This window comes from Sapajus apella, unplaced genomic scaffold, assembly GCF_009761245.1.
Source record: "Sapajus apella isolate SASKATOON/1434 unplaced genomic scaffold, GSC_monkey_1.0 scaffold76, whole genome shotgun sequence".
In the NCBI taxonomy this organism is placed as follows: Eukaryota; Metazoa; Chordata; class Mammalia; order Primates; family Cebidae; genus Sapajus; species Sapajus apella.
Genome location: NW_022437016.1, coordinates 7,546,968 through 7,574,926, shown reverse-complemented (window position 1 = coordinate 7,574,926; position 27,959 = coordinate 7,546,968). Strand labels below are relative to the sequence as shown.

The following is a 27,959-nucleotide window of genomic DNA, read 5'->3' as shown; positions in this document are numbered from 1 at the left end:
AAAACCAAATGTTCCCGTCGTGTGTGACCACTCTTTAGTAAGTTCCCCCAGCATCGCCTAAATTCCTAGCTAGTAAAATGAGCCTCGCCCCCAACCCATGAGACTCGCTAAGATGCCACAGGCCCCGCCCCCAGCCTTAAAGGTCAAGCTGGGCTCGAACAGGTCAGGGACGGTAGTCTGGTCCCCTGAGATCCCCCAGAGGTCCCTGAGTAAGGGTCTCTGGCACCCAGACCACACGCGCGCCTCGAGGCCCTGTTAAGGACACTCACCAGCTATCGCCCAGGTTACTAGGAAAGACTCGTGCGACGGCGGCGACCGCAGCGGCGCGGGCGTCGTGACGTCACGGGGCGAGGCGGTGGCGCAGACGTAAAGCGTCACGGGCGGCCTGGCAGCTGGCGGCATTGAGGCGGACGCGTCCAGAGGTCCGTGTGACCGCGGAGTGGGGACCTGGTTTCGGGGCATGAGCTGAGGGCACCACGCCGAGGCCACGAGGTGAGTCCGGCCGGGAGGTGTCCCTGCACTTCGGCGATGGGTCCTCAAGGAGGTCTTAACAGGAGGCCGCCTTCGCAGGACGGCATCTCTGGCCCCGCCCCGGATTGTCCTGCCGCTGGCCCGGAAATAACAATCGAGTAATGACCCCTCGCATGTGGGAATTGGCAGCCAGAAATCGGGGAGCCAGGGTTCCAGGCTTGACCCCACCACTAGCTTTTAGGATCAAATGTCTCTTCTTCTCTGGATTGTACTTTCCCCAGACGACTATTTCTGGCTTCCAGGGTTGTTGCAGCTCAGCTGGAAGGATAAATGTAACCGCGTTTTGTGAACTCTGGTAATCTAAAGGATTGTTGCTATTGCAAACGCAAAGCATTTTGATAGTCCCATGCCGTCTTGATCTTTGTTACCCTTTACCGTTTCTCAAGAAGCCATATACTGAGCTGTCATCAAAACTGTCTCATTTAAGACTCACAATGACCTCGTGAGACAGGGATAGTTGTACCCATTTTAGGAAGGAAAAAGAAACTGAGGTTCTTTTTTCAGTTGGAAAATGAAGAAGTGGCTTGCTTCATTTAGTAAATATTGAGTACCAACCGTGAGCCAGGCACTGTACTTAAGTGTTAGGAATAGAACCATGATCAAGATAGGCAAGATCCTGTCCTGTTCTAGTGAAGAAAACAGAAGAGAAAACACTAAGTAATACGTTGAATTCGCATTAGGTAGGAGGAAAAAGGTGGAAAGGTGGCTATGATATAGACTAACAAGGGGCTGTGTTAAGAAAAGCTTTTCTGTCGAGAGGATGCAGGAGGATCGTGTGAGCCGGGCGCAGTGGTTCACACCTGTAATCCCAGCACTTTGGGAGGCTAAGGTGGGTGGATCACGAGGTCAGGAGTTCAAGACCAGCCTGGCCAACATGGTGAAACCCTGTCTCTACTAAAAATACAAAAGTTAGCTGGGCGTGGTGGCATGCGCCTGTAATCCCAGCTACTAGGGAGGCTGAGGCAGAATTGCTTGAACCTGGGAGGCACAGGTTGCAGTGAGTGGGGATTGTGCCACTGCTCTCCAGCCTGGGTGACAGAGTAAGAATCTGTCTCAAAAAAAAAAAAAAAAAAAAAAGAAAGAAAAAGATTGTGTGACTTGAGAAAGGCACAGTAACTAGGTGCAAAAGTCAGGATTTGAATCCAGACCCGCATATCCTGCACTTTTACCAGTAAAACATTGTACCTTTTTGTGGCAATAAGTATTAATAGCCATTGGTATTATTGCTGATTTTAGACAGGAGAAGATCAGAATGTCTTATCATTCAAGTCTCAAATGTCATCTCCTTTAGAGAGACTTTCCCTCCACTCACTCTAAAGTCATCTAGCCCCCTTCACGTCACCCTTCTTGTGTTTGTGGCATGTGTCACTAATTATATCTTCTTTATTTTACTTTTGTTTTGTCCTGCTCCCCTTCCAAATACAAGTATCCAGAGGATAGGGACCTTGCTTGTTCACTGCTCTGATTCCAGTAACTAGATAAGGCCTAGAAAATAGAAACAGTAAATTTATTTTTTGAATGACTGATTTGTGTAAAAAGGAGGGGGAAAGGAAAGCAGAGAGAAGACAAAATGGTTCTCCCCTGGGATTCTATTTCTGTCTTTCACCTTCCTCCCATGAGGTAAGAACAAGAGCTGTGGCTCATTCATTTCTGTATTTCAGTACACAGCCCAGAGTTTAACAGTTCCTAGTTGCTTGATTTACATTGCTGAACAGATTAAAGATGTGAGGGGGAAAGGAAGAAAGATTCCCTCATGTGCAGGGGGTAGGTAGACGTATTCAATAACAATTACTTAGGGACTGCTGTGCTAGACTTTATAGGGTGTGCTGAGATGATTAAGAGGTAATGGCAGTTGTTGTTACTGACCCCACAGTTCCTGTAGTGCTGACCTCTGAGATACTTCTGGGTATAGGACATGTGTTTTCTAGCAGGGTCATCTGAACTCTGGCACAGCCTGCTGTCTTCCCAGCCCCTAAAGCTTTATTTTACATCTGTCATCTCATTTTGGGTCCTCGAAGCCTTAAGTTATAAACAGGGCAAAATTTATTAAAGATGGGGAAACTGAAGCTCAGAGAGAAATAACTTTGAGTGGAAATGCCACAGTTTTTGCTGGGCATGCTGGCTCGCACCTGTAATCCCAGCGCTTTGGGAGGCCGATGTGATCCCACTTGAGGTCAGGAGTTCAAGACCAGCCTGGCCAACATGGTGAAACCCTGTCTCTACAAAAAATACAAAAATCAGCTGGGCATGGTGGCATGCACCTGTAATCCCAGCTACTCAGGAGACTGAGGCACAAGAATCGCTTGAACCCGGGAAGTGGAAGTTGTAGTGAGCCGAGATCGTGCCACTCCCCTCCAGCCTGGGCAACCGAGTGAGACTCCTTGTGGGGGAGGGGGCAGAGAAGAAATGCCACAATTTGAAACAATGTCGTCTGACACCAAATTTTCTGTTCTTTATACTGCTGCCTCCATCATAATTATCTTTTCTCTTTGGCTGTGAGATGGGACATTTCGGGAACTAAGACTAGTAATAATTTAATATTAGTTGAATGCTTCCTAGGTGCCATGCACGGTTCTAAATGCTTTAGATGTATTAACTCAGTGAATCTGCACCATAATTTCATGAGACATTATCCCCATTTTACAGATGAGGGAATTGAGGCCACCAGTGGTTAAATAACTTGACCAGGGCTACACAGCTACCAAATGTTGGAACTTGAATAACTAAGGAGAAAATTAGTCTCTTCTTCCTGGTCTGTCTCAAAAGAGTTAAGCATGATAATAGCTCGTATTTATTGATTACATATGTTGTTAGATACAGTATTTAGTGATTTTTTTCTGTCTTTAATCTTCACAACAACTCTATAAAATAAGCACTATTATTTCTCTAGATAATGAGGAGACTGAAACCTAGAAAGTTCATCAAGTCACACAACCTGCTTTCAAACCCTGTTGTATCTATGCACAGATTTCTTATATTGCCTCTTCCCTTTACTGTATTGCCTATTCCAAGAGGGAAAGGGATGGAATGCTGCTCTTCCCTAGCCATCCCTTTTAATGCCATTGAGACTCTTCCTGGTGGTTTCCAGGGCTTATTTTGGGTGACAGTTGTTGAACTGAGGTATCACGTAGTAATAGAGACTTTGGCCTCCTGCCCAGTCAGCGTCTGGCTTCAGAGGAGGAAAACTTTAGTTTCTCTACACAGAACCACGCCCCTTTCACCTTAAATGGCAGCTTGTGTGCTCTGGCTGCCAGAGGGGTTATCCCAAGGGAACTGGTTCAGGGGCCCTGGTTGTGGAATAACTGAGGCTTTTGAAGGACTGCCCAGAGGGCATGCCCTCCTTGAATAAATGTTTGCTAAGTTGAATTTGAAGTCTTGTGTTCACACATTGTTACTCCTCTCCTGCTTGAATGTTCACATTTACTTTAGTATTTCATAGACATTGATGGAAGCAGAAACCAAAACTCTTCCCCTGGAGAATGCATCCATCCTTTCAGAGGGCTCTCTGCAGGAAGGACACCGATTATGGATTGGCAACCTGGACCCCAAAATTACTGAGTAAGTCTAAATTACCTTAGTGCCTTACTTACAATATTGGGATGTTTAACCGTGATGATGTCAAGAAGAATTTTCAAGGGATGTGGGATATAGTTTGACCCTGTTACTTACATTTTGTCTTTGAAGAGATAAGATGTTGTTGTCAGCCTGTTATTTTGTCATTTTTCTTACATTTGGACTCTGCTACTGCAGGGACACAGACTTGGGTATCCTTTAATCTATATACCTATTTTTTCCTATCTGCTAAAGATGTTCCCCCATTTCCAGCTATTTGAATCTTTGTACCTAGTGGCTCTAGGGAATTATTCTCTAGAATCAGCCTTGGGCATACATTTGTACCCAGAATTAAGGAACATGCAGAAGTCTTGGTACCTTTGCAAACAGGCAGAGGTGTACAACTTGACTGTAATTCATATTAAGCAGCCATAGAACTATAGAAGGTCAGAGATATAAGGAACCTTAGAAATCATCCCTGTCCCTTTGGTTTTCATTCATTCATTAAATGATTTAAGTGCCGTGCTAAGCAGTTTTCAGACTTCTTAAATCTGAAGAGCCCTGTCTTTAGGTAAAAGTAATCATGAAGCTATATATAAAATAAGAGCCCAGAGTTGCTCTGACTAAAAGGGAAAAGATGGAGCCAAAATCTTTTGTCAACTACTAGCCTTTCTTTGGCCATCCCTGTTGAGGCTTTGTAGAACTTCTGGGGCTCCATGGAGCACACCTGACAACCTCTGATGGGACCCAGGCTTTTTATGCTACTGTAGAGGAAACCAAGTCCCAAAAGACAGAAGTACCTTGCCCAAGATCAGGAAATTAATTGAATTGCCCTGACTCCCTGCTCTTTTACATCACAGCCATTGAGATGAAAAGGAATTTCTTAGCTGAGAAAATTGAGAGGTTTTTCCCTTCTGCCAGTTGTTTGATAGGGGGAGGGTGGTGGTTGGTGGCAGAGTAGAATGAGTGGATTGGCCTGAAACAATGCTGAAAACAAGTTTTTTTGTTTCTTTTTGTTTTTCGAGACAGAGCCTTGGTCTGTCGCCCAGGCTGGAGTGCAGTGGTGCGGTCTGGGCTCACTGCAACCTCCACCTGCTGGACTTCAGCAATTCTCGTGCCTCAGCCTCCCGAGTAGCTGGGACTACAGGCATGTACTACCATAACGGCTAATTTTTGTATTTTTAGTAGATACGGGGTTTCACCATGTTGACCAGGCTGATCTTGGCTTCCTAAAGTGCTGGGATTACAGGCTTGAGCCACTGTGCCAGGCCGAAAGCATGTTTTGAGTATATCATCAGTCACATGAGTGACTCCCTTCGGAATAGTGTTAAAGACGAGTGGAGGCCAGGAATAGTGGCTGATATCTGTAATCCTAGCACTTTGGGAGGACAAGGCGGGCACATCACTTGAGGTCAGGAGTTGGAGACCAATCTGGCCAACGTAGTAAAACCCCATCTCTACTAAAAATGAAAAAATTAGCCGGGCATGGTGGTGTGTGCCTATAGTCCCAGCTACTTGGGAGACTGAGACGCAAGAATCACTTGAACCCGGGAGGCAGAGGTTGCAGTACTCGGAGACTGCACCACGGCACTCCAGCCTGGGCGACAGAGGGAGACCCTGTCTCCAAAAAAAAAAAAAAAAAAAGATGTAGGGAGGAGAGAAGGAAACCTGCTTCTTTGAGTGTGGGATGGGACAGGTATATATGAGAGTTAGGATTAGGAAAGAGAAAAAAAGGATCTAAACATAAATCAGGATTATAACAGAAAGTCCCTTAAACCTGCTCAAGCTCATAACAGCCAAATGTAAATATATTTGGGCCCCTGTAGAAATTATGACTGTATTTAAGATGTGTTGCCCACACTGTGTTATCTTGGTCACAGGGACCCTGGAGTAGATTGCGTTTATTTTGGTTCTCTTTTATGATTCATGGTTTTTGAGGGTGAGTATATGAATCTGTCTAACCTCTCAATTAATGTGTCTTCATCAGGGAAGTTTTTTCCATCATCCAAAACCCAAGCTATGAAGGGATGCTCATAGTGGTTTCCATTCCCACCTCTGCCTGTCTAAATGGAAATCTAAAGTGTGGAAACAATGTTGGTTGTGTTGGCCGCACTTCTCTGTAATGAGACTTTTGTTCTAATTGTGTCCTGCTGCCTGACAGGAAGGTTCAAATGGGCATTTGCCACCTCAGTTTATGTCATAAGTTGAAGTGTGTGAATGTTTTTTTCATTAGAACATTGGCAGGAACATTGAATTCGAACTTTCCCACTGATATCTCTGCTCTTTTTACATCAGGCTAGAGGTAGACATCAAATAATAAACTGTAGATCAGAGCATGCTGGCTGGAAGTGCTGGGCTTTCCTTGTGGCTGGCTTCTCCACTTCTGTATCACCAAAGACCATTTTTATTTTATTTTTTTCTATAGATTCTTTTTCTTTTTTTTTTTTTTTGACAGCTCTGTCACCAGACTGGAGTGCAGTGGTGCAGTCATAGCTCACGGCAGCCTGGAACTCCTGGGTAACTGGGACTACAGGTGCTTGCCACCATACCTGGCTAGTTTGTTGTTTGTGTTTTTGTTGTGTAGAGACAGGGGTCTCAGTATGTTTCCCAGGCTGGCCTTGAACTCCTGGGCTCAAACTATCCTCCTGCCTCAGCCTTCCAAAGTGTTGGGATTACAGGAATAAGCCACTATGCCTGGCCATCCTATAGATTCTTTACTTTAAAACATTTCATCTGTCAAACAGATTGGTTTATTAAATTATAATAAATTTATTTTTAAAGCTATAACTACTGCCTGGCGCAGTGGCTCATGCCTGATCCCAACACTTTGGGAGGCTGAGACGAGTGGATCATGAGGTCAGGGGATCGAGACCATCCCAGCCAACATGGTGTAACCCCATCTCTACTAAAAAATACAAAAATTAGCTGAGTGTGGTGATGTATACCTGTACTCCCAGCTACTCAGGAGGCTGAGGCAAGAGAATCGCTTGAACCCAGGGGCAGAGGTTGCAGTGAGCCAAGATCATACCACTGCACTCCAGCCTGGGTGACAGCTAGACTCTGTCTGGAAAAAAAAAATAAAGAGATAACTACAATCATAGCTTATGGTTAACATGAAATGTTTAGTATTACCTGATTTAATTTACTTAATTATGGCAAAGGCACCTGACATTTTAGTAAAGTAAATCTTATCTTGTAGAAATAGATGATTTCCTTCCACATTCTTGAAATACAAAAACTTCTGGATCATGTTTCTCTCAGGGCATGTAATGGTGAGTCTGGATGAACTATAAAATTACATATGTAACTTAGGTGACTATATGGTACCCGTCTTGTAGTGCAGTCTCAAAAAGTATTAGTTGAATCCAAACCTCTAAACTTCTAATGACTCTTTAACAGAAATTTGCCGAGCATCCTCCAGTTTTCCTGTTTAAACCTACTTTGTATCCATAAATTGCTTCCAGTTCCTACCAGTTCCCGCTTCAACAGACCCTCCTTACTTCTCTCTTTCCTATATGTAACCCTACTTCCCACCACCCCTGCCTGATCTCTTTTCTAAACTGATTTGAATACCTCGCTCATTCAAATATTCTTTTACCTCTTGTTAGAAGACATTCTAAACTTACTGTCATGAATGATAGTAAACGTAAAACAGTGGCAATTTAAAAAAAAAAAACAACGCTTTTACACCCAGTGTTTTAGTTTATTCTGTAATTATTTCTAGTCATTCTATGTGTGTGTGCCTGTTGGTTATTAATCAGTCCTGCTCAAGTTACACCAGGATGTCTATCAGCCTCCTCCCGGCAGAATATGCGTTCCTGACTGTCTAGCACTCTAATGTTGCTCTTCTTGTTTGTTTGTGTTCACTCTGTGGTTGTAATACCATTTTAGGGCTATGTTAGGTGCCAGAAATATTTATATGTCTAAATACATCTTGGAGGTTAGGATTTGAGGGAGTAATGATGCATTCTTGTTCATGGAAGTCGCAGATTCCAAACCTATGTTCTTTTCACTATGTTCTGATTCCTGTCAACTATATTATATGTAACAATTTCTTACTTAACAAAATGAGAATGTTCAACTAAATGATCTGAGCATTACTTCTAGCTCTAATATTGTATGAGTCTCTCTTACATAACCCCTTAAAACTTTGTGAGGTAAATGGAACAGATACTATTTTCCCTATTATATAGGAAATGAAGAGTGAAGTGAGTTGGCTCAGTATACTGAAGTATTAATGATAGTTTCCCACTGCCTAATTTAGTGTTCTTTGCACAAATATTCTAATTATTGAATAGTCATAAACTAATATATTCTATTCTAAATCTCAAAATGTAAAGATTTCTTTTTCATTGTTGTGAGACCCAATCTAACTTTAAGGGTAAGCAATACCTCTGAATATCATTATTAGTGTCATCCACAAAGAAACTGAAAGTTAACTGATCTTAGACATTACCTGTTTTCTACACTATGGTTTTTTTTCTAAAAGGGCTAATACTGACTTTCTTTTTCAAATATTAGATGTGCTGTGTAAAATGCCCAATTTGTAGCCACTGTATTACCATATACAAGTGTGAAAGAGAACCAAGTCAGTAGGAATGCTAATAGAAGGAGCATTCTGAGTGGTGGGAAAATCATAAATAAAGGTCTGTAAGTAGGAATAAGAAAGATTGTTATGTGTAAGTAGAAAATCAAGAAGATCTTTTTGACTTAAGCAAAGGTTGAATACCGGATGGGAATGAAAATAGTGGCTGAATAGATAGAATATTCTCAGGTTAAGACAGAATCGTTAAAATTCATTGAGACAAGTCTGAATTACATGAAAAAGAGACTCATTCTGGGTGTTTATCAGGAGACTGATATCATGAAAATGTTGTGGATTTGTTGTTGTTATTGTTGTTGTTTTGTTTTGTTTTTGAGACATAGTCTCACTCTGTTGCTCAGGCTGCGGTGCAGTGGCTCAATCTTAGCACTGCAACCTCCACCTCCCAGGCTCACGCAATCCTCCCACCTCAGCCTCCCAAGTCGCTGGAAGTATAGGCATGTGCCACCACACTTAGCTAATTTTTTTGCGAGCTCTCACTGTATTGCCCAGGCTAGCCAATGATGTGTTAATAGAGAAATTTTACATCAGTATGTAGGATGAATTGGAAGGGCAGAAACTGAAGATGAAGATTAGCTGAAAGAGATTGCCATGAACCAGTCTTGCCATCAGTTATCACCTAGATAGAGACTGAACTTGGAAACTGATGGGTGAGTCTGAGAGATGAAGAAAGTGATTGAAGTGGAGTGGAAGGTTGAGGTGATCCTGATGTTTCTTGCCTAAGGAATGTAAAAAGATCATGTCCCCTGTCCAGAGGGATAGCTGAAAAGCTCATCAGTTTGTGGTAGGGAGGAATTCAGTTTGGGGTATGTTAGATAAACTTAGAAGCATTGGAAAGCCATCCAGGTAGAAATGTCCTTCAGATAAAGACTTTCAGGGATAAACTACACAAACTAGAATGCAAGGGAAAATAAATTCATGAGCATGCGAGAGCAATGTGTTCACCGCTGAAGAAAGCTGTTTCTCTCTTAGCCCATTCCTTATGTCTCCTTCATTGTCCATAATCTCTTTATGTTTTGGTTTGCATGAAGCAGCCTTCACTGTTCGGTTACTTAATTTGGAAACACAGTAAGGCCATTTAATAATGTGTGTTGCACAAAACATAAAAGACCCATCTCGTAATTTCTATATATGTTTATAAAGAAAATTTTCTCTACAACAAATTGTGCCCTAAAAATAATCTTAAATGTCATTTCATGGGCTTCCAATTGCTTACAACGTGAAATTAAAATTCCCTCAACCCATGACATCCTTTACAGCCTGTTCTCTTCCTACCTTTCAGCCCCATCTCACTGGCTACCCTCACTCTAGTCCAATGGATGAGACCTTTTTTCACCTTTATGTCTTTGCACATTGGTTAGTACTCACTCACACGGACACAACTCAGTCAGATATCACTCCTTTCATGAAGCTTTCCTTCACCACCACCGTCCCTGCGCCATTGGTCCTCATTCTGTGCACTCCTATTTATACCTCTGTGTACAAGCGTCACGTTGTTTTGTAAATGTTTGCTACATTTCTCCCCCTCAACTAGAATGTGAGGCCCTTGAAGGCAGGAACCTAGTTTTATTCATCTGCGTAGTCCATATGCCTGCTTGGCTCTAGACACATTGTAGATACCTATTTTAACATTTGTATAGATTAATTACTTCTGTGCCATTAGGCAGAAAAGCTGTCTTAAAAACCAATTACAGAAAACACTGATTAAATTGCAGATATATGTGTGGGACTGGTGTGCTAATTTTCTGGCTCCTGAAGGCTGCAGGGCGCACATTTCGTTAAGAGAAGCAAGCCTCTGCTGAGTAGTGTGCTCTCCGCACTTCAGCAGCAGATAAAAGTGCTTGCAGATGTGAAAGCAAGATCCTTCAGGCTTTTTTCACTATCAGAGCTTGCAGTCCCCATCTCCAGGAAGCAAAATAGTAAACATTTCATTCCTTTTGTTTCGGTGTTCCGATAATTTTAAGAAATTATCAAACAAGAAAAGAAATCCTGGAGAAGTTGAAAGACACAGACCTAAGCAGATGTTCCTGGAATCTTAAGGTCGCACTTCTTGGGCAGATTGTGTTTGTTAGCTTTACAAAGAGTAATCTTTTGTTGCTGTGTTTTTTTTCTGAGTAAATTAAAATTCATTTCTTAGGAAATACCAATCGTCTTACCTTCCTGCTATTAAGCAGAACGGAGCTAATGAAAGATGACTGGCCCACAGTAGCCTTAGATTTTTTTTCTTTAAGTCTTGCTCTGTCACCCAGGCTAGAGTGCAGTGGCGCCATCTTGGCTCACTGCAGCCTCTGCCCCCCGGGTTTAAGTGATTCTCCAGCCTCAGCCTCCCAAGTAGCTGGGACTACAGGTGTATTTCACCATGCCCAGCTAATTTTTTTGTATTTTTAGTAGAGGCAGGTTTTCATCATGTTAGGTAGGCTGGTCTCGAACTCCTGACCTCAGGCAATCCGCCAGCCTTGGCCTCCCAAAGGGCTGAGATGATAGGCATGATCCACTGCGCCTGGCCTAGATTTTTTTTTTTTTTTTTTTTTTTTTTTTGAGATGGAGTCTTGCTCTGTTGCCAAGCTGGAGTGCAGTGGTGTGATCTCGGCTCACTGCAACCTCCACCTCCCAGGTTCAAGCGATTCCCCTGCCACAGCCTTCTGGGGTTTCACCATGTTGGCCAGGATGGTCTTGATCTCTTGACCTCGTGATCTGCCCACCTCAGCCTCCAAAGTGTTGGGATTACAGGCGTAAGCCACTGCACCCAGCCTTTTTTTTTTTTAAGAATAGGTTTGACTCCCCATTCTGTGGCAACTGGCACGGTGTTAAGATTTGAATGGGTTTAGTAATTGGAAGATGCAGCTGTGAATTAAGGACGCTGGGGGAGACTCTTCTAGCCCATCTGTATGTGTGAAAGACTCACCCTTGCAGTAAGCCTATTCAAAAAGTCAAGTAAAACCACAAATTTGCACTTAAGGTGTCTTCCTTTCCCCTGAAGTCACTTCCTACATTCTCTCTAGTGGTTGAGGTGTCCTGATGGGAGTTGGGAAGTTAGAAAGTAGGAGATCATGGTTGTTTTACCTTTCAAAATAAACCAAAGTAATATCCACAATATGCCTTGGGATCCTTGCATTTGTCCCAGTACTAAACCTGTATTATGTCTTTCTTGTTCCACTGTGTCAGACACTCGATCCAGGATAATGGACTTGCTTGTTGATGTGCATTAGTATCAAATTTAGTATAGTGTATGGTCCATTTCATATCTTTCTGCCTCCCAAAGGAGAGTCTTACTCAAGAATAAAATTTTGATGAGTTTCTCTTAGAAAACAATGTGAATATAAATGTGGCTATAACGAAACTTTACTGACTCCCTGTGGGGTAGACTTCCCAGTAATAACAGATTTAGCATGTGGGCTGATACCTTTTTAGTATCACAGGGACAGCATTGTTTAGAGAAAGCCTTGACTCCATTTGAATAGCACGGAGGATGCCAGGAGGAAGGCCAAAGGGAAAGGAAACGGGAGAGCTGTTGGTTTGTCTCACCCCCACATCAGATGACAGGAAGTCGGAATTGAGATTGGCCACAGCAACCTGTTAAGGCCACATCTGTTTGAATAACTTAAAAGCTCTATGGAAACCGAGTAAGAAATTTAAGAAGAGGATGAGGGGCAGAGTGGCAAGCAATAGCTTGGAGTGAACATCCTGTCAGGAATAAATTTCTTCCTTGACCATCTGTATTCTTTACTTCACTGTACCCTAGAGTATAAACTGTGTTAAGGCAACTGAGTTTGGTTAGTTACCCATAGCTGGGTTAGTTAGCTATGGGTTAGTTACCCATAGCTGAATGATTTATTGGACTGGCCAGGTTCCCCTGCCCTTTGTGAAACTGGCCTCAGTCACATAGTGATTCCACTTTGTCCTAATGTTCAGTCACATCAGTGATTGAAACTCACAAGTGCTATGGAAGTATCACTAGCTGTGATTTGATTAATGGCAGAGTTTCTCACAAGCACAATGTGTGTCTAAGAATGAACTACATAATCGAATAGGAAGATCTTCCAGGGCTATTTTTTGTTTGTTTGCATGAATGCATATATGTTCATTACTTTATTTTTGAGATAGGGTAGGCTTTGGCTTTTGAAGGGTGGATGTGTATTTCTGATGGAGTTACAGTTATTCACAAATGCCATTTCATTGCCAAGGAATTAAAAATAAACAAATCAACACTATTTTTGAGCTTTTCTCCAAAAGAAAAACAAATAGTGCTTGTAGGCCAGACAGCTGTTTGTAAGGTGTGGGGTTTTTGTTTGGTATTTTTGTGTTGGACAGATGCATAGCCATGACAATTCTAGTTCCCATTCCAAATAGAGGCAAACAACTCTGTCTGCCAAATAAACTAACATAGCAGTTTGGAGGAAGGCAGGGGGCTGGGGTGAGAGATTTTATCCCTTGGGTATATTATCTCCTGCTTTTATCTCACACTTGAGGCTGAGTGGCCAAAAGAATTCCCGGAGCATGCTCATGGGCTCTTCTTTCTCTGCAGATACCACCTCCTCAAACTCCTCCAGAAGTTTGGCAAGGTAAAGCAGTTTGACTTCCTCTTCCACAAGTCAGGCGCTTTGGAGGGACAGCCTCGAGGCTACTGTTTTGTTAACTTTGAAACTAAGCAGGTAATTGAGCTTTCTTTCCCTTTCATAGTATTTATCAAGCTCTGTCATAATTATCTGTGCATCTCTCTTGCCTACTAGAATAGAAGTTCCCTATAGGCAGGAGCTATGTCTGATTCATCAGTGTGCCTTACACTGAGTCCTAAAAGACGTCGTCCTCCAATAAACAAATGAATAACTTTCACAATTTACCCTCCCTTGGCCAAGGTTTAAGACTGACCTACATTTTTGACCAAATGCATTAGGTTGCCCACATTGAGCAATGGACATCTCCCTCCCTATTCTCTTTTGTTTGTTCCTTTACTGGCTGGCCAACGGACAAAGCCTTCTTTGCTTTCAGTAGTTTTGCCCAGTGGTACAGAAACCTATCTGTGATGAGACACCCACAAAGACTCTTTTGTTATTTCTTCTCAAGGTCTCAGAACAAATGCATATAAATTTTAATATATGTAGAAGAGAGCATTCACCTTCAACCATGGTATATACATGGACCTCCTTGTAATAAAATTTAGTCCTTGAAGTGGAAGTGCATTGATAAAGGAATTGAATTTGATTATTACTAAATGTAGAGATGCTGCATGGTACTCTATAATTGTATTTGTCATATATAAGAACATTGCATAGTTATCGTTATGTTAATAATTTAGGCCTGGCGCACACCTGTAATCGCAGCTACTCAGGAGGCTGAGATGGGGAGATTGCTTGAGCCCAGGAGTTTGAGACCAGCCTGGGCAACATAGTAAGACCTTGTCTCTAAAAAAAAATTTTTTTAATCAGGTGCGATGGCTCACCTGTAGTCCTAGCTACTTAGGAGGCTGAGGAAAAGAGGATTGCTTGAGCCCAGGAATTCAAGGCTACAGTGAGCTGTGATCACACCACTATACTCCATCCAGCCTGGGCGACAGAGCATGACTCCATCTCTTAATGATAATAGTAATGATAATAATTTGTATGAGTGTTTTTCTTATTCTAAAAGTAATGTGTGAATATTATAGATGAAAATATAGATAACTGGGAAAGAAAATGTAAATCACTTGATCCAATACCCAGAAATAATCACTGTTAATATTTAGTCATATGTCTTTTCAGTCTTTTTTGGTCTCTTCACATTCACACACACATAAACACATATACAGTGTTTAACACACAGAATCATTATCATGTTTATCACTCAAAGTATACTAAAATTTTTCTACCATTTAATCACATCAAGATAACATTCCGTATCCTGATATTGTGGCTTCACTGGTGTCTGTGTGTGTGTGTGTGTGTGTGTGTGTGTGTGTGTATAAAATCATTGATTTGTATCTGAGATTTGGGCATTTTATTGTATGTGACTTAGACTGCATTTAAAAACTAATCATTTTTGATGACTACGTAATGTGAATATATGATATTTGACTAGTCCCCATTTGTTAGCTATTTGGGTTGTTTTGCTGGTATTTGGGTTGATTCACTAGTATAAATATCACAAGAGTATTTTTACAGTTCTAATTATGTATATTTGCCACATTTGTGGAGATGGAATGGCATCATCAAAGTCCATGCATAGTTTTTCTTAATACAACTGCCAAATTGCCTTCAAGCAATGATGTATCAGTATGTTCTGAGACTATGATAGTGTCATTTGTCCTTGCCAGTGCTATTTTTTATTTCCTCTAATTTTTGTAAATATGATAGCCAGTAAGTAATTGTTCAAGTATTTTGAGGGAAGTGAAATAATGCACTATAGAATTAGCATTCTTTTTTCTTTTTTGAAAGAAGGTCTTGCGCTGTTACCCAGGCTGGAGTGCAGTGACACAGTCATGACCCACTGCAGCCTTGACCTCTAGGTTCAAGTGATCCTCCCACCTCACCCTCCACAGTAGCTGGGACTATAGGCACATGCCAGCATGCCTGGCTAATTTTTGCATTTTTTTGTAGCAATGATGTTTCACCATGTTGCCCGGGCTGGCCTCAAACTCTTGGGCTCAAACAATCTGCCTGTCTCAGCCTCCCAAAGTGCTGGGATTCCAAGTATGAGCCACCACACCTGACCAGCATTTTTAAATACTTTATTCTTTCTTAATGATAAAGTGCGGTGAGAATTCTTTTTTTTTTTTTTTTTTTTTTTTTTTGAGACAGGGTCTCTCTCTGTCGTCTAGACTGGAGTATAGTGGCACGATCACAGCTTAGTGCAGCTTCCGCTTCCTGGACTCAAGCAGTCCTCCCATCTCAGCCTCTTAAGTAGCTGGGACCACAAGCACACACTACCCACTGGCTAATTTTTGTATATTTTTGTGGAGGCTGGAGTTCGCCGTGTTGCCAGGTTGATCAAACTCCTGGGCTCAAGCAGTTTGCCCACTTCGGCCTCTCAAAGTGCTGAAATTACAGGTGTGAGCCACTGTACCCGGCCTGGGAATTGTTGCAGACAACTAAATCCAGTGGTCATGTTGAACACAGATGTTGGTTTAAAAACACTGGATTAAAATACAAAGCCTAGTTTTTATTTCTGGCTCTTTTATTTATTAACTTTGAGCAAGTCTTTTAACCTCTTTTGGCCTCGATTTTCCATCTAAGAATGGAGATTAAGAATACATATTCTTCTTACCTTACAGGAAGTTGGGAGAATAGATGAAAGTATAAGAAAACCTAGTTGGCATTTAATAATATTTTTGAATACATGAAATTTGAAATAATGTATACAGGTAGGAAATTATTTTTAAAAACATTAAAAAATACAATTTCCCTGCGAGCAATTTATTACTGCTGCTACTTTGGAACTAACAGAGTGCCCTATAAGTTCTTATTCACCAAGAGAAGCTTAAAAGAATAAAATGTCTTTTACCTGTCATTCTAGCTCTGTGTGCTGTAGTGGGATGAGGATGGCTGGTGAATATCCAGTGCCTGACACACAGTTAGAACTCAGTAAATATTTGTTAAATGTCATACTGGTAGGTTCTGGAGGAACTAGCGAATCACCAGTAAAACCAAACTAGAATGCCTACTGGCTTCTATAGGCTCTCCCTGCTCCCTGGGACATCCTATTTCTCCTCTGTTCCTTAAGGGCTTCTTCACCCTCACTAAACATGGGTTACACTTGGCCAAATGCCTCATGGATACAAATGGGGCAAAGAAGGTTCGGCAGGATGGAAAGTACAGCCAGATTTCCTGGAAATGACCTAGAGTGACTGTTAGCCAGCTTCAGGAATTCCTTTCAACCTTGTTACTCCTGTGTCTGATGGGGAAAGGGTCAAGGAACTTTTGATTCTGAAAACCAGGTGCGTACATTGACTCACACAGATACCTTGCTCACAGTCTCTTTGAGTCACTCCTGCTTTTTCCGGCTTAGTTTCCTCCCATGCTCTTTGAAGCAGTTTCTCCTCACTATGAATCCAGGGAGTACATACACCCTAGTCCAGGTTATGGTTCCGGGACCCTTGTGGGGAGTACAGTTTCTTGACATAGGAGGTGCTACCTAACTAACAGAAGTGTGAATATGGGTGTCACCTAATAGGAACAGCACTATTACTAACATATATTAAGTGTATATCATATGCTCCATGCTTTGCATACATTCTTTGAGTCCTTACAACCACTGATGAATAAGTATCTATATTATCCATTAAAAAATTATCCATTATTTATTCATATTTTACAGGCAACAAAGCTAGCGACACTTAAGCGACCTGCCAAATATCCTACTGCCAGCAAATGACAGACCAGGATTTGAATTTTTGTCTGACTGACTTTAAAAAACTCATGCCCTTTTTAAAATTCTGCCTTTTAAAATTGTAAACCCTTGCCAGTTATTTACCAAAAACAATTTGGTTAGAAACTCAGCCATCAAACCTAGTGAGGCCCTGTGAGAATACATACAGCTAGCCAAGCACTTCAATTTTTAACTAACATTTGTCCCTTTCCTGGACAGGAAGCAGAACAAGCCATCCAGTGTCTCAATGGCAAGCTGGCCCTGTCCAAGAAGCTGGTGGTGCGATGGGCACATGCTCAAGTAAAGGTATGTCTGGGAGGCTAGAAAGACAGTTGTCCATTACCCGTTTATATCCCAACCTCCTCACACCTGAAACAGCCATACTTCGGTCTCCTACTTGTATTTACCGTGCGTGTTGCCAGATTTTTCTTTTGAGAAACATCTCAGGAGGGATTAAGTTCCTTGGTAATTTCTCTCCACATGCCCACAGATCCTGGTTCTGATTGAGTTTCTCATGTGGCTAATGTGTATGCTCAGACCTCTGTCATTTTTTTTGGTGGAGGGTTGTTCTTTGGCAGAAAAAAAATATATTTGTTTTTAAAATCAGTTGCTGTAGGCATTATTAGACTCTTCCCAGCCTCTGACTCTGTTGAGAGTTTGAATTTGTTTATTCCAAATGCTTGAGAAATGGGTAGTTTCTATGAGTGCTTAAAGCACTGGCATCTCCTTACTACAGAAATCTTGAGAGTTACTAGGGTGTGGGTTCGTGGGACTTTGCAGTGCCTGCATTGTGTCTAAGTCCTGAGAAGTAGCAGGCTGCCCTGTTCATTCTGTAATTAGACTCTTGGGAGAATACACTAGAAAAGCTTCAGCCAGTAAAAAAAAAAAACAAAACAAATGGCATTCTGTTCCAGCTGGCACAGAGGTGGTAAAGTGTGTTGACTGGAGCAGTCCCAAGAGTTGATCTGCCTCCTTCTGCAGTGGGACTTGACAAACCTGCCTGCACAAAGATCTGTGACAGTTTTGAGTTGGAGCTGAAGTCCTTAGCTGTAAACATGGTTTTTGATCAGAAACTGTCTACAAACTTCCCTGTAAAGAGTCACAGGGACTAAACAGACATTTAAGCTCAATGCCCAAGCTGAAAAACGAAGTTCAGATACTTTAGATCCTTCTGAGTATTTCAGGTAATCACAGAGCCTTCTCAATTTCTAGGACACATTGCCTTAAAAATAGAAACAACAAGGAGAATTACCAAATGCTTTTTCACTCAAGGGAAAAATCAAGTCTCATTTACTAAACCCGTTTTCTCGTTCTGCATCTCACTGAAAAGGCACGCAAGAGACATCATCCTCCATTCCTGTCTTCCACTTGAAAATCTTTGTGCTTCACAGTTCTCTTCTCCTATAAATCTTTTTTGACCAGAAGCTCTTGATTGCTCTTCAATATTATATTTACTTTTTACAAGAAGTATGTAATTATCTGGCTAGGCATGGAGGCTCATGCTTGTAATCCCAGCACTTTGGGAGGCTGAGGCAGGAGGATTGCTTCAGCCCAGGAGTTCAAGACCAGCCTGTGCAACATAGGGAAGCCCCGTCTTTATTTTTTCTGATAAAATTTAAAATTAAAAAAAAAAAGAATTATGTAATTATCTGACATCAAATTAAATTACTACTTTTCTGTAGAATGTTGTTTGTATCAACAACTGAAAGTTATTACTACTTTTATTCTCCACTCAGGACTGTTAAGAGTTAAATATCATGCTTGGTGTGGGTACTTTGCAAAATTTAAAGTTTTTTTGTTTTTCGTGATAGGGTCTGGCTCTGTCACCCAGGCTGGAGTGCAGTGGCAAGATCTTGGTTCACTGCAACCTCTGCCTCCTAGGCTCAAGCAGTCCTCTCCCCTCAGCCTCCTGAGTTGTTGGGACTACAGGCATGTGCCAGCTTGCCCGTCCAGCTAATTTTTGTTTGTTGTTTGTTTTTAAACAGAGACAGGGTTTTTGCATGTTCCGCAGGCTAGTCTCGAACTCCTGAGCTCAAGCAGCCAGCCCACCTTGGCCTCCCAAAGTGGTGGGATTATAGGCGCAAGCCACCATGCTTGGCCACTTTAAAGTATTTTTAATGAAATAAATATTGTAAAAGGTGATATGTGGCAGTTAAAACAAGAATATAAGAAGGCAACCGTCCTGTGTGTTTGTACCCTCTGGGAAATTGAAAGTTGACATTTTTTTCCTACTGAATAAGGAGAAACTGATGGCTAGATGGAAGCTTCTTTTTCTAAACTTACAGCTTTTAGGCCAAAACTATGTGAAGTGTTTCATTAATTCTAAATGTAAAGTGGTCCTAAAATTGTCTAGAAGTAAGCTGATGATACACTGATGGTATTAGTTTCTGAACCCATGCACTACAGTAAAGGGCAGGTTTCTGCCCAAATGAAGTAATTTCTCTGTTTCTCATTTTCAGAGATACGATCATAACAAGAATGATAAGATTCTTCCAATCAGTCTCGAGCCATCCTCAAGCACTGAGCCTACTCAATCTAACCTAAGGTAAGATGGTATACTATAGAAAGACACAGTAATTCAGGAGCTTCAGCCATTGCATCATACCATGTCTTCATAAAATAGTGAGTCTTCAGACTCTTAGAATTTATTAACTTGACCTATTGAGAGAGATGTTCAGTTAATTTCCAGAATGTATACATTTCCTCTCCTTCTATCCACCTAAGATCATGTACTCCTCGTTTACAGAGTTCGTTCCCTCATAAAAAAAAACTGGGTGTAGCTACTACACACCAAGCCTTGTGCTTGGCACTGAGGATACAAAGACAGATCAGTCATTACTCTAAAAACAAGCATTTTAATAAGGCCTTGGGTCTCTTTGGCATTTGTCATTATATACTAATTTCTCCCCAGTCTTAAGTTCCCTTATATAGAATTTTAGTTTGCAGATGTTTGATTCTGTGTACTATTGCGGTGGCCGTAACAGTTTTTGTACAAATTGTTAGTTATTTCTTTGGAGTTTAAAACAGGAGAACTAAGGGTTGGGCAGAAGTAGAAGGTTGGTTTGTTTCTCGTTTTGTTTTGCATTGTAGCCTAGGGAGAAATTTTAGCAATAACAATAACAACAGCCAGGATTTATTGAGCTTACTAGGAAGCAGGCACTATGCTAAACACTTCTGTGCAGTATGTCATTTACTTATGGCTGAGATCACACAGGTGGCAAGTAACAGAGTCAGCATTCAAAGCCAGGTCTATTAGACTTCAAAATTCAGTCTTTTAGTTACTACGTCAAAGAAGCGCCAGGCCGTAAATTCAGGACTGCAGTTCTAAAGCCTATTCTGGGGCTGGGGAAGAAAATATGTGAAGGAGCATAGTGATACGTAAGGGTCAGAAGCCAACAATTCTAAAGTCGGGAAAGTGATGCTTATTAGGGCAGAGCACCAAGCAGAGGGTTAAATGCCTTTCGTGTGTATTATCTGCACCAAACAAAACAGATTTACAAGCATCTCATTCAACTGCAAGGGAAGGTAGTCCTGAACATTTTCAGGAATGATAAATTGGTACATTTAAATTAATTTTATAGTTACTCATTTAAGTTTAATATTATGATATTTTGTGTGTGTGTGTGCTCCAGGGAATTAAGTGACTTGTGTAGATCACTGGGAGCGTATATCCACTTTGTTATTTTTCCCATAAGATTTGAACTCCTTGATCATAGATTGATTTCCATGAAGGTTTTCATAAATCTAACTCCTATTGGAAAGAGATGACTGCATTTATGCTTGATGGTCTTCATATTACAACAAACAAGTTTCTTATGATTTGTGTATGCCACTTGTTTACAAGATAGCCTAAGGTTTTCCATCTGTTTTTTTATCCAGAGGACCTCAGCTTATATCTCTCTATTAACATTATGCCTAATGAGAGAAGTTTGCTTCCCTGTGACTTGTACAAAATCAGTGACTGGCTGTGCCATTAATGGAAGAGGGGCCAGAATGCATCTCAGTAATACTTAGTGTTCTTTTTATTGTAACTTAGTTTTTAAATTTCTTGCCCATGTATACCTTTTGAGGATCTCCAAAAGGCCATGTATACACTCCTTCCAAGTTTCTCTCACTGGCTATATAGACCATTAACAGCATCAAGAATGGAAAAGGAAGGTAGCCACAGGCCAAAAACTACCTGCTGCCTGAGTGCTTTGCATTCTGGTCCAGGAATAGCAATGACCTCAATCAAAAGCAAATTTCCTCACTTCTCTAGCATCTCCTCACCCTTCCTGTGTAATATAGGACTATTTTGCTCTTAACCTGGTAGAGAAGAAAAAACAAGGGCTTTGATTATGAGTTGAATCCTCACTCTGCAATTTGTTAGCTGTGTGAACCTTGGTCATATCACTACCTCTGCATTTGTTTCTGCATCTATAAATCATGAATGATAACCCATGTAGAGCTATTGCAAGGATTACAAACCTTATAAGTAGGTCGAGTGTAGTGGCTCATGCCTGTAATTCCAGCATTTGGGGAGGCTGAGGCAAGAGGATCACTTGAAACCAGGAGTTCAAGACCAGCCTGTACAACATAGCGAGATTCCATCTCTACAAAAACAAATTTTAAAAATCAGCTGGATGTGGTGGTGTGTGCCTGTATTCCTACTACTCAGGAGGCTGAGGCAGTAGGGTAGCTTGAGCTCAGGAGTTCAAGGCTTTAGTAAGCTATGAAGGCACCACCACACTCCAGTCTTGGCAGAACAAGACCCTGTCTCAAACAAAAAAAAATAATGTAAGTAAAGTGCTGGACACTGTGCCTGGCTCATTGTAAGTACTTTGTAAATGGTAGCCTTTATTAACACACCTTCATCAGTAAGAAGAGACTGAATAGGATTTGCAGAATGTTTTCTTTTTTCCATTTTTATTCAGTGATTCAGGTGAAACCTGGGCTTTTTGAATCAGTTTGTATTCAAATCTCTGCTCTGTCACTTTCTCGCTGTGTAACGTTGGGCAAATGAACCTTTCTATGCCTGTTATCTGCAAAATAAAGAATATGACATATCTTATAATGTTGTTTTCAGTTCTACAAGAATTATTTTTAGTGCCTCCTCTCTGCCAAGTACTAAGGTGCTGAACAGTGTCTACATCTGAGGATTAAATGTAAAACTATATGAAGTACTCCTAACAATGCCTAGGCTCGTGTTAAAAATTTAATAGATGGCTCAGACTTGATCTCTTTCTTAGAATGAGAGTATTAGTTATTTCTGGCTTTTATATGAAATGTTTAAATGTTTGTAATTTAGTATCTTGTTGCTTCTCTAATATTCCCAAAAGGCTCAGGGAGATGAACTCTACAGGTATTTTCTAAGTGTACCTAGGTCCACTCTGATCCTCTGCTATCATTTTTCCAGTGTCACTGCAAAGATAAAAGCCATTGAAGCAAAACTGAAAATGATGGCAGAAAATCCTGATGCAGAGTATCCAGCAGCACCTGTTTATTCCTACTTTAAACCACCGGATAAAAAAAGGACTACTCCATATTCTAGAACAGCGTGGAAATCTCGAAGATGATGGTGGCGAATTCTGTAGCAGCAAAAGCAAATTGGTTTCCACACCTAAAATCGTCTGCCTTTGTACTTTGTAGATGTGAATGGTACTATTCAACAGAGCACAATCACATGTTAGCGTTTGGTAACAATGTTTTTGGATGTTCTTATGGATGTTTCTTCCCTGAACTATGTATGGAATTGAGCATCATCCAGAATAAATAGGATTGTATCCCAAATTGTGATTTGAACCCTGGGATGCTCTAATTGGCTGGTTTGTTTGGGTTTGTAACTCCAGAAACATTCTATAGTGTCCCAGAGCAAACGGCAAATACATAAAATGTTATTATTTAAATCAGGAAACTAAATATATTAACGTCTACTAAAAAGCATTTTTCTATGCTCATGTGTCTTTACAACATAAAGAAAAAATAAGAGACAGGGAGGGAAGTGAGAGACAGATTTTTAAATCATGTTCAGAACTGTTGTTCCAGAATTTGCTATGGAAATCCCTCCAACTCAACTGAAAAAGAGAAAGTTCTTGGCAAAAGGGAGCTGATTCTTTGAACGAATGTTGTAGTAATCTGTTTAAGAATTATGCTCATTGTTTCAAAATCCCAATTAGGAAAACATGGTGTATATCTTAAAAGTGTTTGCGTTGACAAAACTAGAATCAAATTTAACATTTTATACCACAACAGACATTCTATTTGGAAATTGAACTTGTATTCTATAGCAATCATTTTTTTTCAAATCTAAATAACAATGCCTTCTATAATACCAAATGTTGCTATTATGGGACTTTTAAAATTGCATTTATTGCATGGGATTGTTTTTATAGCATGAAAATGTTCTGTTTGGAATTGTATCATGGTCAGTCTAAATAGAAGCAAAATTTTTTTGAAAACCTAAACATTGCTATATTGGTCACTATCAAACATACAATTTTCTAATAATTGTGTAGGGGTCTAAGTGGAAGAGATTGCATTATCTCGTGCAGGACAAGAAGGGGACATGCAGCGGGCACCGAAAGTCAATGGAGCAGACACTGCTGTGGCACCAAGACTGTAGTGACTTGTGTGATAGGTAGTTTTAAAAGACTACATGACTTCAAAATGATTCTTCACTTGGAGAACATACTTGCCTCTGGATACTTTTGTCACTGTAAGCATTCTAAATATAACAATAGAGAAAGATAAGTCAACCAACAGATTTGGGGAGATATTTCTTCACATTTTGGTCATTTTGGTGCCAAGTTTGACGTACTGTTTAATTGGGCAGCACATTTGCTTCTTTACCAGGTATGTATCACTTAGTTACTCCAGGTGCCCTTGGTGATTACATACTGTGTATCACTATCGTTGTTAGCAAAAGGAAGCTTTCATTATAGGAACTTAACATCTTTCCATGAGGGTAAATGAATTTAAAACATTTGAATCAAAACTTCAGTAGAGGGAGGTTTTAGAATTCATAAAACTGGTTCGATGAAGTGCTTATTACTTTTCCCAAGGTTACTCTTTTTAAATATCTCTAGATATCAAATACTTTATTAGCTGTGTCTGTCTATGATACAAGTAACTCTTCTCCTATTTGGGGGATAGGTAGGAGCATTATCTCCCATTTTTCTGGTGACTTCTTGGAGTATAGAATTCACCATTTCATCCATAAGTCTTCAAAGGGTTATGGTGGAGTAGGACTTACATAATGCAAAATAGTCTTCTATTTTTAATAGGAACTTAGAAAAAACTTAGAATTATATATAGAGTTGTTTCCTTTAGAAACCAGAGCTATTTATGTGTATTTAAAGCAATGTTTATTATTTGTACTGACTCTTATCCCTCTGTGTGAATAAATGTAAAACAGTGTATATGTGGTTATATTTTCTCTCATTCATTTACTGGCATAGACTGCAGTTCTCTGGCAGGCTCGTTTACACTCAGGACTTGGGCTGGCATGTCCAGGTGGGGTGCTGCTTCTAAGTGCCTTCTCTGCAGAGGGCTCTGGCTAGAAAGTCAAACTCAGAGGCAACTCTCTTTACCCTTTATGCCTGCCTACCTCTGCTGTTAGAGATGAGAAGAGAGGCCAGCTGTTTCCATTGCAACTGTCACTATTTGAAAAGAAGTTGTTAATGGAAATCTCTGCAAGTATTGTACCATGTTTAGTCTCTCGTAGAGATTTCAAAGGAATAAATATATGTATCATAAATATGCTGAAAGCAGTCTGATGAAAGGTTTTTAAATTTCAGGTGTTAACTTGTTCAACTCTTTGTTATAAGGTTCTCTGTACTTTAAGTAAAATTATTGTTTGGTTTACTGGTTAATTCTTTCAGTCTGCTAAAATTATGTTACTTATAATTTTGGTTTATATACAAGAGTGAAGAAGTGAAGGAAATATTGAGGAGAGGGGTATGAATTATTTTCTTTATCTCAATTCCTATTTTATCGAATGCAAAATGTAATTCTAACCAGCTGATTTTCTATAATTGGTATCTCAACATTGGGGAGGAGTATCACATGAGCAAAGGTTTTTCAAAGTGTGTCGGCTGAGGCACAAGAATCACTTGAACCCAGGAGGCAGAGGTTGCATTGAGCTGAGATTGTGCCACTGCACTCCAGCCTGGGTGACAAAGTGAGACTCCATTTCAAACAAAAACAAAGCATGTCAAAACTCAGTAGCACAAGTTGTGTGGAACCAGGTATTCTGCAGCTCCCTCTTGTTTATTAAGATATGTACAATTTCTGAATCAACAAATATATTTGTGATTCTTTTATACTACTATATAAAAGAACAGGAGTAATTCTTGCCTTATAAATTAAATGTCAGACATTTCCTATATGTAATCATTTATTCCTAAAATGTGATTTAGTCTCAGCATGTTTATCCTTGTTTTTCCTTTTTCTCTCCAGCTCCTATCTAGTCCTTCAACAAATCCTGTCCACTCTCACCTTCCAAATGCATCTTGATCCCAGCCATCTCACCACCTCCAACACGACCACCATTTTTGTTAAAGCCACCATGATCTCTTCCCTGGACTATTGTAATACCTTCCTAATTATCTCCCTGCCTCCGATACTGATTCTTTAGGGTCCATTTTCCACACAGTAGCCAAAGTAATTGTTTTAAAATGTCATTCTCTTCTTGGTGGCTTTTCATCACACCTAGAAAAAATTCAAAGACCTGTAAGGCCCTAATGACCTGTCCCTTACTACATGACTGACCGTATCGCCTACTGTTCTCTCCTACTGGCTCCAGCCACACTGGCCTTATTGGTGTTCTTTGAATACAAGAGAGCTTCTACTTCAAGGCATTTACATTGGCTGTTGCCTTAGCTTAGGTTGGAATGCTCTTTCTCCAGGTAGCCACAGAGCCCACTTCCTCACCTGACTCATGTCTCTGCTCAAATGTTAATAATCAAGAGGCAGTCCCTGGCCTCCCTTTTAAAATTACAACCCAGTCATTCTCCAATCCTTTCCTCACCATTTTCTAAAAAGCACTCAGCTCTAACCAACATTATATCTAAATTATTTTGTCTCTTTTTACTGGAATGTAAGTTTCATATAAGCAGGAACTCTGTGTCACTGCTATGCCCTCAGCATTTAAAACAATGGCTGTACATCATACATGTTCAATAAATAGTTGTTGAATGAACTACAGGAATTCTGGTATTTGAGAGTGAAGGGCCTTAAGATACCATCTCATATAGCCCCCTCGTTGTCCAGATGGGAAAAACGGGAATCCAGAGGGCCAAAGTGACTTGGCCAGGGTCACTTGGTTAATGGGAGAGCTTTAGGTAGAACCCAGGCCTGCAAGCATCTAGTCCAGTGTTCAGCAGACTGACCTCTGCCACCTTTTTGTATAGCACCTAAGCTAAGAATTTTTTTTTTTTTCATTTTCAAGTGGTTGAGAAAAAAAAGTTTAAAAAAATACTATATTGTGACATGAAAATGATAGGAAATTCAAATCTCAGTATACATAAAGTAACTTTTATTAGAACACAGCCATGCCCAGGTATTTACATGAGGCTGTTTTCCCCATATAATAGGGGACTTGAATAGCTGCAATGAAGACTGTGGCCTACAAAACCTAAAGAATATACTATCTGTCCCTTTACAGGAAAAATTTGTCAAGCCCTAATATAAACTATATTCCAATACTGGAAATGTCTTTTCTAAACCACTGTAGGGTCAAAATTCTGGTGTCAATGCAGAGAATAAAAGCAACAGGTGACAGAATGATGTGCACTAAATATCGTTCCTTAGGCAGTGTCCCTGACCCCTTATACAGCATTTGGGACAGAGAACTGGCTATGCCAGCCTAGTGGCCTCATTGTACTGCTTAGGGCTATCAATGTGGGCTAAATCCTCTTATTGTCCCTCTGAGGAAACTAAGGCCGTAAGAACTTGGGCATCAGGTATGCCTGCCTCAGACTTGTACCCCAGCTATGTAAGCAGATTACAGTACTCCCAGCTCAAGTGACAAAAATCGCACTCCAACTCCCTTATGGTAGAACATGTATTGGCTCATGTAACTGAAAAGTCCAGGTGTTCAATGATATAGTTAGGAATCTGTCTATCTCTTGATTGTGTTTCCTCTGGGTTAGTTTCATTCTCAAGCAGGCTCTTCTTTGTGGTCTCTGGAGAGGTCTCTTGAATCCCAGGTTAAAAAGAAAAAAAATTAAAAATACAGATCTGTCAGAATTCATCCCAGTACATAAGTCTGTATCTTCTTTCCTCTGCATTCAGTCTTATTGGGCTGGGATTACTGATTATACCAAATGACATTTAATTTTTACATGCCCTGTGACTTTTCTAAACTAGAAGTATAATCTTAAAATTTCACCTTAAAAAAATAAAGCAAATTATGTTTTTTCTCTTCTGAAAACAGGTCTATCCCATTTGAGAAGTTTTCTGGTGGGCGACCTCATCAGAAGGAAGGCTACTCATTCCTGAAACAGACGGCGTTTGCCATGTGTGAAGCGTGGAGGGCGTGAAGATGATGAGGCTGATAATATCATATATATGTATGTATTTATACCATATATACTACATATGTATGAGTCTATATAACATGTATAACCTTAGTATATAAAGTTGGCCAGGCGCGGCTGCTCACACCTGTAAAAGCAGCACTTTGGGAGGCGGAGGCAGGCAGATCACTTGAGGCCAGGAGTTCGAGACCAGCCAGGCAAAATAGAGAAACCACATCTCTACTAAAAATACAAAACATTGGCCGGGCACGGTGGCTCACACCTGTAATCCCAGCACTTCGAGAGGCCCAGGCGGGTGGATCACCTGAGGTCGGGAGTTTGAGACCAGCCGAACCAACACGGAGAAACCCCATCTCTACTAAAAATATAAAATTAGCAGGGTATGGTGGCGCATGCCTGTAATCCCAGCTACTCAG

General features: G+C 40.7%; 2 protein-coding genes across 9 annotated transcripts in view; one reads left to right on the top strand and one right to left on the bottom strand.

Annotated features, from left to right (window-relative positions):
• The window catches only part of MRRF (mitochondrial ribosome recycling factor), a 63,680-nt gene extending 63,194 nt beyond the window's left edge, over positions 1-486 (bottom strand). For 3 of the 4 annotated variants that reach the window (XM_032251526.1, XM_032251530.1, XM_032251528.1), the window contains exon 1: positions 270-354. Coding sequence is in view for 1 of the 4 variants with exons in the window: in XM_032251527.1 (XP_032107418.1) it covers positions 270-462 (193 nt within the window). In the remaining 3 variants the exon portion in view is untranslated. Of the gene's footprint in view, positions 1-269 lie in introns of all 4 variants that reach the window. The other variant, XM_032251527.1, reaches the window with a different exon arrangement.
• On the top strand, positions 353-24,429 carry RBM18 (RNA binding motif protein 18). 5 transcript variants are annotated; one of them, XM_032251532.1, is made up of 8 exons: positions 403-492; positions 2,071-2,151; positions 3,178-3,298; positions 3,961-4,089; positions 13,212-13,338; positions 17,246-17,332; positions 19,486-19,571; positions 22,422-24,429. In XM_032251532.1, the coding sequence occupies exons 4-8, from the start codon at positions 3,977-3,979 to the stop codon at positions 22,579-22,581; spliced, it is 573 nt and encodes a 190-aa protein (XP_032107423.1). In that variant the 5' UTR covers positions 403-492; positions 2,071-2,151; positions 3,178-3,298; positions 3,961-3,976; the 3' UTR covers positions 22,582-24,429. The 5 variants fall into 5 exon arrangements, with proteins under 5 accessions (XP_032107422.1, XP_032107426.1, XP_032107423.1 ...); XM_032251534.1 differs by lacking the exon at positions 3,178-3,298; XM_032251533.1 differs by lacking the exon at positions 2,071-2,151 and having other exon boundaries at positions 412-492.
• Positions 24,430-27,959: the final 3,530 nt, after the last annotated feature.